The following is a 14699-nucleotide window of genomic DNA, read 5'->3' on the forward strand; positions in this document are numbered from 1 at the left end:
TAGTGGTTGTGTCAGTACAACTATAGATATCGCTGTCAGCAGAATTCCATAGGACAAAATAATAGCTGTGCACGCAACGCTTTGTCCAACTCGTTAGTAATTTTATTAGATGCAGCTGTGTTTATCCAAAGTGCACTGTATCAATTGTGTTTTGGGTAGTGTGTAGTTAGTACATGTAAGAATTAGTGGCGAATGTACTAATTTTCACATTTATACTTCTCATATGTATATAACCTTGAAAAAATGTCAAATTTGGGAATTGAACAGAAAAGGGCAAGCAAAATATTCTCCTAAGATCAGTTTGAACACACAAAGTTCTTGAAACTGCAAATGTATACTCACTGTTTGTGCACGTACAAGATTTTGGCACTGGGACACACATGAGAAAATGCTGACACTCAACTTAGTGCTGAGTTGGGACCAATTTTGAGATACATCATGAGGTTCAGAGGGCAGGGGTCAAAGTTCAGATGTACATAGGGTCACAGTTATTCTGAGTGTCCCTGATAGAGTTAGTTCAGATTCACTAACATGTGACACAGTTTTTCAACATGCAATGACTCGAAAGTGAATCATTTCTATCCAGTTGCACTATTATACAATGTGGTAAATTTCCAAATCTAAAGTTTATGGGCATTAGATTTAAAAATTTCCCACATATCAGCTTATCTGTAATTATGACCACAATGTTGCACAAAGTTATTAAACACCTGCTTTGTGAATGGTGTGCAAAGTTATTGGCATCCATGTCTTATTAGTAGGCATTTTGATATGTATTATGAACACTCGACTACATGGGCTTGACTGTAATTGACATGTAGATTATGCTGGGAGTTTGGTTGTTCATGGAATAAATAAGGAAGGTTATGTTGTGCATTAATACATTTCTGCAGATACTCCTTTGGAGGGGAAATCTGTGCTGCTGGTCGGAGGAGAAGAACCTCTTGTGGTGTCCCTGCAGTGCCTGATTGAAAGGAATGGAATGGTAGCTCTCAAGAGTCATTGGAGCTCCAAGAGCCTACAGAGACAGGTGTGTTTGTATGTGTGTGAATATTTTCTGCCTTTTCTTTCTCACCACTTTCTTACCCAAGTTTACTGTAGACTTGAAAGGTGACCTGTAAAAAGTTTGTAGTTTGGTCCATGTTCCTGTTTTTGCTCAGCTTGGCATTCTTTTTTGGTGTCTACTTTTATCATTTGTTTGGAAAGACAGTGCTAAAGCCTTAATGCTTTTCACATTATCCTCTTCTTATGTTCTGTATCCTTAAACATCTGTTGTTGTTATTCGTTGCACCAGCTCCAAGATATGTAGTTTTACTGGCTGACCACATGGAGTCAGTCTCTGCTTCTTCAAATGCAAGTCATAAAATATCACGATCAGATGAACAGAGCCTGTTTGAACAGTTGTGCTGCACATATTTCCACTGGCCAGTCACATTTCCCAGAAGGAACTTAGTCATTAAGGTTGTTTATGCCTGTCACGCACTCTTTTTGCTTCTTCTTTTTAACTTCCCTCTCTGTTAAATTCTTCATATCTAATTTCTTCTCCTTTCCTTATTTCCTAGATGATGCAAGCTGATGCTGTGGTCCTGTTAGGAGCAGGGAATACAGATGTCCCACCCACCTGGGTTAGACCAGGGGCTGCTGTCATCTGCTGTGAGCCCACCCTGGAGACAGGTATTGTTGAGTATGTCGTCTTAGTCAGCACAATCACCCTGCATGAGTTTGATCTACAGTTGAAAATAAATTCACTTAGCCTCTTGGCATCACACCCCTGGGTGTTGCACGCTGCTTGGATTATAAACCTCATCACTGCACATAAATCCTGTTTGCTGTTGACCTTTCAGAACACATTCAAAAGGATTATAGCTGACCAAAGCACTTGAGAATGCATCTGAGCTTCCATAGACATACTAGTGTAGTCTATATTCTGGAAGCTTAAGAGGTGTGATGCATAACAGAACAGCGTTGGTGTCTAGTGTAGCACATAACATACACCTTGGGCAGCATTTTCCAAAAGATAACAATGCCAAAACATGGCAATAATGATAATTTACTGTCCCTGTTATGTGGCAGTTGATCTCTTTCTCTGCTCGAAGGGCAAGGAGCTCCCTCACCTCATTGTGTCATCAATTTGCAAATATTTTTGGTTGCTGTTCCTCTCTGAGTTAGCTGCTAACTGCAGCTAGTTACTTTAAAAATCTCTGGTGGCGGACTGCAAACATAACACATTGTCAATATATCACACTCATCCTGCCCTGCCAGTTGTCTCTTTTACACAGACAACAATTTGGCGCTGTTACTACCTCCGTAGCTGGCTTTAAGGCAACACTAGGCTGTCCTCCATTCCACGATTGTACCTTTTATACAAGAAAACAAGGCAGAATAACGGCGCAACATTCCAGCCTTGAAAAGGCAGTGTAAAAGGGGCTACAGATAAACAAAACTTTTCCTATTTTTTGTACAAAGTGTTTTAATCTTCAGATTCAGAATGCAGACAAAATAACACTTCCTCCAACATCAGTTTTTTAAACCTTTCATGCTACACTCCTCCTAATGTACTTGAGTGGTCATTAATCAAAGCACAGAAGTCACTGAGGGTTTCTGATTGGTTATGAATTGAAATACAAGATTGTGTGCCATTACAGTTTCACTCACATGGAGGTGCTATCACACAAGGAAATTTTAAAACAACACACACAAACTGAAGCCAACCACAGGTTTGTCATAGTTTTACCCAAGATCATTTTCTAATCTTCATTTCTGGTCTTCCTTATGCTTTCCCATCAGCTCTACCTTAAAATTAGATTTCTCACACATCCATTTTGTCCTTATCAAGGATTCATCATTATCACCCAGGAACAAGGATGCCTTCCTCTCAGGCTTAGTGTCGTTCACAATGAGCTTTCTTGTATTTCAGTTTCAAAACAACCCAGACTTTGTTCTTAATCTCTTGGTGGATATGAGATGCATCTATTCATGCTAGCGGAGAGGATGATAACAGGAATTCCCCTCAAACACCTTATTGTGCAAAGACTCTCTGAAGTTCCTTCAGGATGATCTGTCTTCCTCTCTGTTAATATTTTCTGTCTGATCATCTCTGCCTCATAGTCTCTCATGATTACAATGAACACACATAGGTCATGCAAATAAGATATGTACTGGGAATGAAAATAAACCAATTTTAGTTATGCATTTTAAATAAACATTTGGCAATGAATGTTTTTACTCAACAAGTACATTTATGATGCTGTTTTTTGTTTTAGATGAAGATGCTACTGAGATGTCCTCAAAGCCTGGGTTAGGATACCTCACAGCAGCTTACAGAACACAGGTGCGCCTCTTTGTTTCTGTCTCCATTCTCGCCCCGTTCGCTTACTATATTCTGTCTTTTCTTGTTCTTAAGCTTTCTACCTTCCTACCTCCCTCTCTGTGTCTACTAGAATGTGGTGCGCAGTTGCAGTCGGTGGCTCAAGGAGCAGCAGTACCGCCCATGGCATCTGCGCAGCCTCAAACTGCAGCCCATGACCCCTGTACCAAGGTATACACTACTATCTGTAAGGGGCTTTAAGAAGTTCATCCACATCCACGTGGTCTTACAATCCTTTTCACACATCATACTGTTCACTTACTTGTACCTTAGAGACTTTGTCCATGTATTTGACGCTTTAAAATTAAATCGACCTGAATGGTTGATCATGCTTTCTGTGGTTGTCAGTGACATAGAGATCTCCAGAGCTCAGACTCCAAAGCCAGTGGACCAGCTGGCTGAGGAGATTGGTTTGCTGCCAGAGGAGCTTGAAGCCTACGGCAGGAGCAAAGCTAAAGTCCGGCTCTCCTTATTGGACCGCCTCCACAAACAGCCTGATGGGAAATATGTACTGGTTGCTGGGTGTGTATGACCTACTCATCAACTGAATCCTTTTTCTTAATTATCATGTTCCTTCAGTGCCACCTAGTGCTTGATTTTGTGATGTAAACACGAAGTAAGTTCTATTTGTGCTCAGCAAGAGATCACTCTCTCTCTCCTTTGTTTATGGTATTATCTTAAGGGGATACTTCACCCCCCAAATGACCATTTGTATATCACTTACTCACCTCGTGTTACATTGAATTTGTAAAGGAAATTTGATTTCCTTGATGTCTCCACAGTAAACACTAAGTAAGAGTAATTCATATACAGATGGTCATTTGGGGATAAAGTATTCCTTTAAAGGCACGTATTGATTATTTGACAGCAGACTAAATGTGATTGTGACATGAATGCACAGAGATTCAGTCACATCATGCACACCAAAAAACAAAAAAGGAAATTTAAAAAAAGAAGTTTTCTCTATGTCTAGTATAACTCCCACCCCACTGGGCGAAGGTAAAAGCACGGTCATCATCGGCCTTGTCCAGGCCCTGTCTGCCCACCTGAAGCTCAACTCCTTCGCCTGTCTGCGACAACCTTCTCAGGGACCCACCTTTGGGGTTAAAGGTCAGCAATGAATGCTTACATCCTTGTGGTAAATGTATATGGCATTTCTGTCTGATAAGTATGCTTTCACCTGTATGTGCTCTTTAGCTTTCTCTTGACCACATGTTAATATGATACAGTAGTGTTTGATTTTGTGGACTGTCATTCCAAAATAATAAGTTGTGTATATATATTTTTTAAGAATGTTATCACATTTAATAACAACTTCAGTCACATTTTCATGTTGCAGGAGATGTCCAGCTGTTTGAAATGGTGGATGTTATTTTGTAATGAAACTCTTCATTTTGTTTCTCTTCTGATTGAAAACACTGACTGGGGTTTGGACAAGGCCACAGACAGGCGTCCAAACCAGCAGTTAGGAATGTCTCAAGTAACTGTTTGATAAGCTGTCTTTGTCAGCGTGTGGCTAGCGTTTCATACCCTGCTACATTTCGTGCAGGGGTGGAGTAGTTCACTCAGAGTCCACCACTCAGCATTCCTCCTTTGTGTGTCCCTGTCCTGTTTGTCTGCCTCTGACTGTGCTGCCTCTTCTCTGTGCCTAGGGGGAGCTGCAGGAGGGGGATATGCTCAGGTCATCCCTATGGAGGAGGTAAGACACACTGACACTCTCAGTGCTCCCTAGCAGGACTAACGCAGGCTTCAAAGACCTAAGACACACAAAGACTTACACTAGTTAAGACAGAGACACACACACACACACACACACACACACACACACACACACACACACACACACACAACCCCTGGAGCTGTGGCATAATATTGCCTGTGACTAAATCACTGTCCGTAAAGGCAGGGAGGAAGGAGTGAGAGGGATCTGGAGACACAGAGCTTTCAACAAGGCAGCCTTCTTCTCTCAAACCAAAACACCAGATTTATTCCGCTTTTTTACCACTCCCTCCTCTCACCTCCTCACAATGTTTTTGTTTCCTTTAAATCGAAGGCCTCATGCCAAACAGAGAGAATATTAGACATAATATTTTTAAAGACCTAGGGCAGTGATACTCAACTCACAGCCTACAGACCAAATCTAGACCACGATAGGGTGCCAGGAGGCCCACTGACCATTTTGTAATTCACAATGAAAATAAACTGATTCACACTGGCATTTATTTTGTACTTTGAATTTAAATAATGTGCTGGAGTGTGCAAAAAGCATCACAATAAAGCGTTTTACTTCTTTAATAAGAATGCAGCAGGGCAAGTTCTTGAATACATTGGAAAGTAGGATTTTTTTTAATGGTTTTCCTTTTCTGTAAAATGATTAGGGTATTATGGAGACACAACTCAACATTCTGGCTCTATTTATTAAGTTCAGTTTTCTTTGTTGTATTTGTTTTTATATGTTTATACCATTCTTTATGTTTACTTTACCTGTCATTTTTATTTTCTGTACTATCTACTTTAATTTGCTTTTATGCTACTTTCTGCTATAACTGATTTACAGAAGGCTCAGAAAGATAATGCTGTTTATCCCTGAGAGATAAGAATGGTTAAGTTGTCTGTTTGGACCTTGTCATAATTCACTACAAAGGGAATTTTAAAAAAGTCTATATTAAAAACAGTGCTAGAAGAGGATCAAAGCCCCGAATTTTGTCAAATTCTAGAAATGCCACGACCTGACTCATCTGGGTCTGCTGCAACTGGCTATGTGCTGCTGCAGTGACTGTATTTGCCTAATTTATTCATTTTATCTGATATATATAATTAATGTTTGTTTATTAAGCCCCTGGCAAAATCATGAGATTACTTAATTTGAAGCCACATTTATCACGGGAAAACAAATTTTTATTGTTAGAAGTTTTATTTCCACTGGTGCCATACAGACTACCACAATATGTACCACTATGTTACAAGATTAATACTTTGATTTCACCTCTCTTTCACAGTTTTTTTCCTTCTCTGTTTTGTCTGTCTTGTCCTTCAGTTCAACCTCCATCTGACTGGTGACATTCACGCCATCACAGCAGCCAACAACCTGTTGGCAGCAGCCATCGATGCCAGGATGCTCCATGAGGCGACGCAATCAGACAAGGTGACTTTGAGATGATGTCACTTAGTAATAATAATAATAGTAGTAATCGTAATACACCCCCAGAAATGTGAACCTGTTGTTTTGTTTTGACCTGGACGCTTTCATAATGACAATCTTGATTTTCCTGTTTTTGTACAAAATTCCAAACGCTAGAGATTTACTATTAAGATGTTTTTCTCTGTGATTTAAGAAAGGATATTATGCATTATGTTTATTATTCAATCGTAGCTTTCTAAATTAAGTATTTCAGTCATGCATACATGTGAATGTTCTGGGTATTAATTGCAAAAATGGAAAAAAATGCAGTGAACAAATGTATATGATTAGTAGTCCGAGTGTCAGACTGAAGCTCCCAGAACCTTCAGTCTGACATGGCTTCCATTGAAGGCGATTTACAAGGGGGAGGGAATTTGATTTTTTTCCCTAACCAATCAGTAGAGATCAACGACCCACCCAGAATCTGACGTCATTAGTATTCATGCCTCGGGGGAGCCGAAAACAAGCGAGCATTGCCCGTTTAAAATGTCTCCGTCGTTGTGCACACCCAGCTGCATCGCCGTTAAATCCAGTTTAGCAGCTTCCTTAATTTGGTCCTCCATTAACGCAAGTAGTGGCGAAATACCTTGATAGCATCGATAATGTGGTCTGTAGGATCTGTAGCGGTTGCCATTGTTGCTATCCTCACCAGTTACCCACCAGCGCACAGCTTGACATCAGCGTGGCGCTGATTGGCTAATCGCTAGACCCCCGGCGTTCATTGGTCCGTCCATCGTTTGGACGAGATAAATCGCAAATTCACTGAAGTATGCCAGACCAGAGATGCAAGCCTACTCAGATGAGTGGGCGGGGTCTATGGTCTGGAACCAGGCTATATGATTAGTTTAATAGCTCTGTTTTTGGTTCAACCTCACTATGTGTACAATCTTATCTTGTGATGTGAGTAAATCAACCATGTGTCACAGAGACAGTTAACTAATCTATGTAAGAGCATGCTTTTTACAGCCTAATTATATTAATCAGTCACATCCATTATGTGATTGTGTATTTGGTGTGGTGCATTCTATTCAAGAAAACATTATTATCTTCCAAAATGCAATTAAATGTACTTTATATGCATATACTCTTTATATATACACACTCAGGCTTAATTTAATTGTTTTCTTCTGCCTCCAAGGCCCTGTTTAATAGACTGGTCCCTTCAGTGAATGGAGTCAGAAGATTTTCACCCATCCAAATCTCCAGGCTACGTGTAAGTCCAAACACTGCAGTGCCAGAATCTCTTTTGTCATCAGTCATAAATAGCCAGATCATGCTGTGTTGAGCTGTTGTTAAAAATAAAAACATATGCTTTTGTCCACCAGGGGACCTCAGTGAGCCTATCTTAAAATATCCCCTCTTTCCCTCCACCATGTCCTCATCTCCAAATATTTGTTTATGTCCCATGAAGCTTCTAGGAAGGAGAAGTTTGAACATGTGTGTGTGTGTGATGTCTCTATGATGAGATGTTGAAAGGACTATTAAATATTCATTGGTTTTAATGGACAGAGTGAGAGATAAAGAGTCACATGTGTTTTTAAATGGAACACTACCAGTGAACCTTTTGAACCTGACAGTGAATCATCAGAATACTTTTGGATTACTTAAAACTCAAACACTGAAAATCTTGCGCCTTATGCTAGAAAAATCTGAATCCCACATTTTTTTTTTCTCTTTTAACATGTCAAATCATTTTCAATGAAAATAAAATGCATTTGTCATATTCAGCATTTCCTGTTGGTCAAATCAAAATTACCCATCAGTTACTGCTATGAAGTGAAGCACTTATCTAAAAAACCCTGTATGTCAAACTTGCTTTGCTGTGTTTTTAAAGGCTTAATCAAAATGACAATTTAAAAATCCAATTTTAAATGATTATAGTTGCTTATTTTTTGCAATCTGATTATGTCATCTCAATTACACATAGTCCATTACTACCCAACCATGACTGGAGAGCACAGAATGTTAACACCCAGGTACGCAACGTCAAACGTAATCACCTGATGCTGGCAGCTTCGTCTTTATTGAGGGAGAATTAGGAATTAAAAAATACCAGTCCAGTTAGAATGACTTAATGTTGTATGAATACCAACAGAAGCACCATCTGTCCAGAAAAGTATTGATATTTAGGTACTGACCAGTCAGAAAGCCATATCAATTTTGTACCGGTTCTTGGTATGTATCCCTACTTACAGATGATCCTCTGATCTTTTTTCTCTTTTCTATTCCAGCGTCTTGGGATCAATAAAATAGATCCTGCATCTCTCTCACCCCAGGAAGTCAGCGCCTTTGTTCGTCTTGACCTCGACCCCTCCAAGATCACCTGGCAGAGAGGTATATATAGAAGTGTAGGAATTCACTCTGAACATTATATCTGGTCTCAGCCTTCTAATACTGAAACTTTAACTGCAACTGTGTTATTTACTCAAATGGTGACATTATATGGCGTCAGAGTCCTGCCAGGGTCTGATTTTCAAAACCTGCTCTGAACTGGCAGTTGCGTGCAATACTGCACCCGCTCTGCCACCCGCCACAAGTTAGTCACAGCCATCCATCACAAGATCTGCAGCCCAACCCAAAACCACAAATGCTTTTGTAACTATGCAGCTTTCAAAACAATTGTTGAGGGCATTTCCTTTGGGATAAATAAAGTTCTATCTTATCTTATTTCATGCATGGGAAACTTTTGACAATATATCTTAAAACAAAGGTTATTCAGGTTAAAAAAAAAAAAAGCAGAAGTATTTTTTGCTTGTTCTCAAAATAAATAGCAGCACATCTCCACAGTTAACATGCCCATCAGTAACTTTCCTGATTAAAGCGGCTGTCATATTCCAGCTGGCACAGACGATAGAGCTGATGCACAAAGCCAGCAGTTACAGGATTAAAACCACAAAACATTTAATTAAATCATTCTTCTTCTCAGTTTTATTTTGACATTTGCCATCCACCAGCCATGATCCAACCCACATGTTCTTAGTTTAACTCAGAACTGAACCTGAAAAGAAAATTAAGACAAAACAGGTCACCTCCTGGTACCTGACCCGATGCAGGACTCTGTATGGCGTGTGCTGTGCCCACCACACTGGCACAAACATTTCTCATAATTGGGAGAATGATATGAAGGATATTTTGTTGATGTCATAATTAATATTGATGTATTTCCCTGGAGCATTAAATGCTAATGCTTGCTACACAACACAAAGTATGACTATCACGCAAATCTAATTTTCATGAAAGAAGTTTTGTCAAACATCTCATGTTTCATAAACTTTACAGAGTCACATGCAGTCTCAAATTAGAATAGATTATTTTTTCATTTTTGAAAATATGTTGGTGTTCTCGTCAGTGAAAATGGCCTGTGACAACTCTTTATGGCTTGTGTTCATATAGATTTAACACATCTAATGTAAAAGTGTTGCAGTCATCAGTCACAAGGTAATACATGTGGGTGTAGCAGGAGAGGGAATAGCTGCCCCAGTGGTAGCTGTGTTTGGTTTTAAGCTGTCAGTGAGAACAACCAGCCGGGTGCTGCTATGACTGATGTGGTATTTACTCTGGTGGCTCCAGAGGGCACTCTTAAAAGACGAACCCTGGAGATTAAAAACAGATTTACAACCTAATGTTACGTGGGTGTAACCATGTGTCATGTGTTCATGAAACAAAGCATGTTTTTTTTCCCTTTCCCCTTCACTTTTTATCAAACCAACATGAGGAGAATGTTTGACTAATGTGGTTTCTGGGCTCATTATAACAACAGTATAGCTACAGATTTCTAGCCACATTATCAGAGAATAGGCCAAGGGCTGAGTAAAGAAACTTTAAGTAGCAAATCTGTCATTGCATAAGCGCTTTGAGTGTGTCATCACCTACTCACAATAACAGATAAGAATCTCTCCTTGTCGGTTATTGGGATTAGGTGTGTGTATGTGTGTGCAGGCCTGTGGATGTGCATTTGTGTCTGTTTACCAATGTGTGAAAATGGATTTTCACACTGAGGTTCAGGCTGTAAAAAGTAAATCTTTGTGTGTGTCTGAGGTATCAGATCAAGTTATATTTACTCCTCTAAATAAGTTTAGATGTCATATCTGTCATTGATGTGTCAGTTATCTTGCTTTAAGAAATGCTGCCGGAAATTAAACTTTTCTCTTTGTCTTTGTTTCTAGTTGTTGATACAAATGACCGTTTCTTGAGGAAGATCACAGTAGGACAAGCGAGCACTGAGAAAGGACAGATCAGAGAGGTATGCAACATTCATGCCTTCACAATCTCGATCCCTCTGAATGTGTGACGTTCTTTTGAAATATTTTTCACCCACCAGCTTTGTTTTGTGTATTTTTGCGATAACCTGAATAAGAATGTTTCTGCAGTATCGGTTTTGGTCTCAGTTATCCACTGATCTGAATATGTTACATTCCAGCTCATTGCAAATATTTTTTCAGTCACTCACACAGTGTGACAAACAGTGATATCACCGCAGGGTTTTCATTGCAGAGGCTTTGAGGGTGGGTTTCTTTAACAAGCTCTTCTAGGATGTTGCAATGTCCCAGATGCAACAATTAAAGGGGAACACCACCTAAATTTAGAGTTCCATTGTGTCATTTCCACGGCCCGGGAAAGTTCCATCAATATTTGTGAACGTGAGCGACTCTCTCTCAAAGCCAGGAACCAGAGAAGAGTCAAACTTGTGATGTCATAGGGTTTAAAGTCTGGTGCTGCTCCATAGACAATGAATGGAAGACTGATTTTGTGGACCCAGAGAATGTTTTTCTTTTTTAGACTCAAATGGGCTTTATTCTACTGTAGTGTTCTCAGCTCTGAAACAGAAAATGTTCTTCAACCAATCCCCGTGAATTCTGCATGACCTTGCAATTTCGTCCAATCATAGCGTTTTTTCCACAAATTTGACCAATAAGTGTAGTTTGCCCTGAGTTTCACCAATCATAGCAGTCCTCCACGCAGCATCACCAAACTCACTTTGTTGTTTCTGGTTGTAAAGATGCAGACACGTGTGACACAAACATCTCACATTTACTAACAGAAATTACTGCTGAAGCCATGCAAGGCAATTTCCTGGTGTCCCTCATGAAAGCGTAGGTAAACCGAAATCGATTGACAAACACTTTTCTATGGCAAAACACACCCAGAGAGAGGCTGAAGTGCGTGGACAAGAGATGACACATATCGCCATGACATGTCTGTTGCATCCAGATCTGTTACACAAGCTGAGTTAGAGTAGACATGAATGGTTAAGGGTAACATTATCTTAGTTTAAATACCAAACTCAGAACAGAACAGTGAGGTTTTGATTATTAATACATTTCACAAGAAAAAATCCCCCTATAAAGCCCGCAAAATCCTGGAGGGATTAACATGGGTGTGATATGGATAGTAAGGTGGCATGAGATTTGTGTTTTTAGGTAATTGTACAGTAAAACTATGAGTGAATAAAACATTTTCCCATGCGCACACACACAGACACATCGCCCCTCCATTTCCCTCTCTTCTGTCCATGATAAAGCCCAGATGTATTTCACCCATATGTCTGTAGTAATGACAGCTAAATGAAATCCTGTAAATAAACACTTCACCTCAATGGGAAGCAAGCAGGCTTAAGTGAAAGCAAATGTTTAAAGAAGGAGAAAAGTGACCCACACACACACACACACACACCTGGAACAACCTCTGAGCTAGTTCAGCATATGTTTACATTTACCGCCATCAGTTCATCCATTCTGTTTCCCTTTTCATTCCTTTGTCCTCCACCTTCCTCCAGCAGTGGACATACTATAGCCCCTCAGGGTATTATCACTGGGAGTGGGAGTAGAAATGTTGTGTTCCTTGGTGGACTGATGTGGTTTAAGTTATGTTTCTTTTTTCTTGTGACGTGGTATGGAGACTGCTTTGGTTTTCATACTCTCCCCCTTTGGGAATTCCTCATTCACTCACTTTCTCTCACTTTTCTCGGTCTCTTTCTGTTTCTGACAGTTTGAAATAAATGGATACAGAAAGTCACATCACAAAGCTAGTTAAATATGTTAATATTAATGTATTTTCGTAAAGTTATCATGCTAATTGTTGGCCATGCTCATATGATTTGTATTCTCTCGCTCATGTGATAAAGCTGGTGACTATAGTGTTTAGATAATCTGTTGTCTGCCAGTCACTGGAAATCTGCCAGTTTTCTTCCCACACTGATTGCTGCAGCACTGTGGTCTTCAGAGTTAGTCAGGAAGCAAGACATTTTATTTTCTCTCAAAACTATTATTCTTTACTAAGCAGTCGCCACCTATTATAGGAAACTTCACCCACAAAATGATCATTTGTTTGTCAGTTTCTCACCCAGTGTTACATTGAATTCACAAAGAAAACATTTTCTCGCATGCCTCCACTGTAGACTGAAACTTATCTATGCTCTCTTCAAGGCCAGACTCCATTGACAAAAACAGTAATTTTACTTCGCTGGCCACTGTAGCTGCTGTTCTGTCACTGTCTCAAGCAGTTGGTTAGTTTGTGCTATTGTGTGACTTCGGTGTTTTTAAAGGTTAGTTCTGATTCACCAAAGTCAGACAACATCACAAACAAATCAACTGATCACGGCAGCAGTAGACCAGCAGCTCCTGTGTTCAGTGAGGTAAAGTTACTGTTTTTGTCAATGGAGTCTGGCTTTGAAGAGAATGGGCTGTCTGTTTGGGAAGTACTGAGCATGTAACTGGATAAATGACACTTGGGTTATACTGCACGAGTTGTATGAGAGATCGTAAACAGATATTTTCATTCAGTCATTTTGTGGGTGAAGTAGGCCTCTACAATGAAGTCAAATTTATTTGGATGTTCAAGTGTAAACAGTCTGCTTAGCATTGTAGCAGCAAACCTTCACATGATTTTACACAGTAACAACCATGAAACTACAGAATTTCTGTTTGTTAATTTCATGGTGGGTAAGTGCATCTGAATTGTCTGCAGGCCACGTAACCAATACTTCAATTTGTTGCCCTTGTGGTTTACACTGTATGATTTTCTTTTTTTCTCACACTCCAGACTGGGTTCGACATAGCAGTGGCCAGCGAGATCATGGCCATCCTGGCTCTGGCAGACAGCCTGGAGGACATGAAAAACAGACTGGCGCGCATGGTGGTGGGGACCAGCCGCTCAGGACAGCCAGTCACCGCAGAGGACCTGGTGAGTGTTACTGTGTGGTCTTTTTACTCAGGGAGTGTGGGGATTTTAAACCTGACAGTCTCACAGTTGGTCTTTCATTGCTACATCTTCGAATTTCTCGAGTCAGCTGTAGTTCCTTCCTTAGAGAAAGTCTCCTCATTTATCTGAACTGTCATTACCATGCAGGAAGAAATGTGAAGGTTAGGTGTGTCCCACATTTTTTGGTAGGGAAACCTGCGGTGCTGGGCTCTTGTTAATCTCCATAAACAGATATCTGCGTGTTTATGCAGAATCTGAAGGCAAGAGGACATGATTTTGGTATTGGAAGCATTCTGGTTTCTGTTTGCAGTCCAGGCAGTATTGACCAAACACTTTTCAGTAAGCTTTAGTTGCTTGCAGACACACGCAGAGTGCATTGACCGAAATGCAATCTTGAAACCTATCAGCTATGGTCTGACAATGATTTAGCTTTATTAGCTTTTTAAAGAATTGAACTGCATACGTATGCTGATTTATTTGTATAGAGATTAGCAGAAATGATGAATGCCGAAATGATGAATGATAATTTTACATCAAAGAGGAAGTCTTTTCCCTGATATCCTCTGGCTCCACCCGAACACCCAAAATATTGGCCATCGCCCCCATAGGCTCATCTTCCTCAGACCGTCAGCCGATGGGTTCTGAGTTTAGGCCCTTTGGTTGTTTTGGAGACACATGTACAAAACATGTGAAACATAATTCCTCATCACCATAATTTTCTGTCAGACTTGCAGCTTACAAATTTCTGAATTCCCACTTGTCCCAGACACACTAATGCACCACTTCCCCTTTCAAAACAACATATCTGCTCTACAGTAGGTGTAACCTGCAATTAAGATGTTAAGCAGAGTTTTCACACCTCTCACCGGATCCATCTGTGGGGTCAGCTGGTTCTGGTTTCCCACCTAAGACTGTAGCCTGTGTTGTTTCAAAGCCGTAGAGGAGGAGCCC

The 14699-nt window shown here is 40.2% G+C and overlaps 1 protein-coding gene across 1 annotated transcript in view; it reads left to right on the plus strand.

Annotated features, from left to right (window-relative positions):
• mthfd1l (methylenetetrahydrofolate dehydrogenase (NADP+ dependent) 1 like) overlaps positions 1-14699 on the plus strand; it is a 47799-nt gene that overhangs the window by 3742 nt on the left and 29358 nt on the right. The window contains exons 7-18 of the mRNA XM_049590448.1: positions 894-1030; positions 1563-1674; positions 3264-3331; positions 3441-3538; positions 3716-3889; positions 4341-4477; positions 5020-5066; positions 6405-6512; positions 7687-7761; positions 8780-8882; positions 10715-10791; positions 13590-13730. Coding sequence (XP_049446405.1) covers positions 894-1030; positions 1563-1674; positions 3264-3331; positions 3441-3538; positions 3716-3889; positions 4341-4477; positions 5020-5066; positions 6405-6512; positions 7687-7761; positions 8780-8882; positions 10715-10791; positions 13590-13730 — 1277 coding nt within the window. The remainder of the gene's footprint in view (positions 1-893; positions 1031-1562; positions 1675-3263; positions 3332-3440; positions 3539-3715; positions 3890-4340; positions 4478-5019; positions 5067-6404; positions 6513-7686; positions 7762-8779; positions 8883-10714; positions 10792-13589; positions 13731-14699) is intronic.

Source organism: Epinephelus fuscoguttatus, linkage group LG11, assembly GCF_011397635.1.
Source record: "Epinephelus fuscoguttatus linkage group LG11, E.fuscoguttatus.final_Chr_v1".
Classification (NCBI taxonomy): domain Eukaryota; kingdom Metazoa; phylum Chordata; class Actinopteri; order Perciformes; family Serranidae; genus Epinephelus; species Epinephelus fuscoguttatus.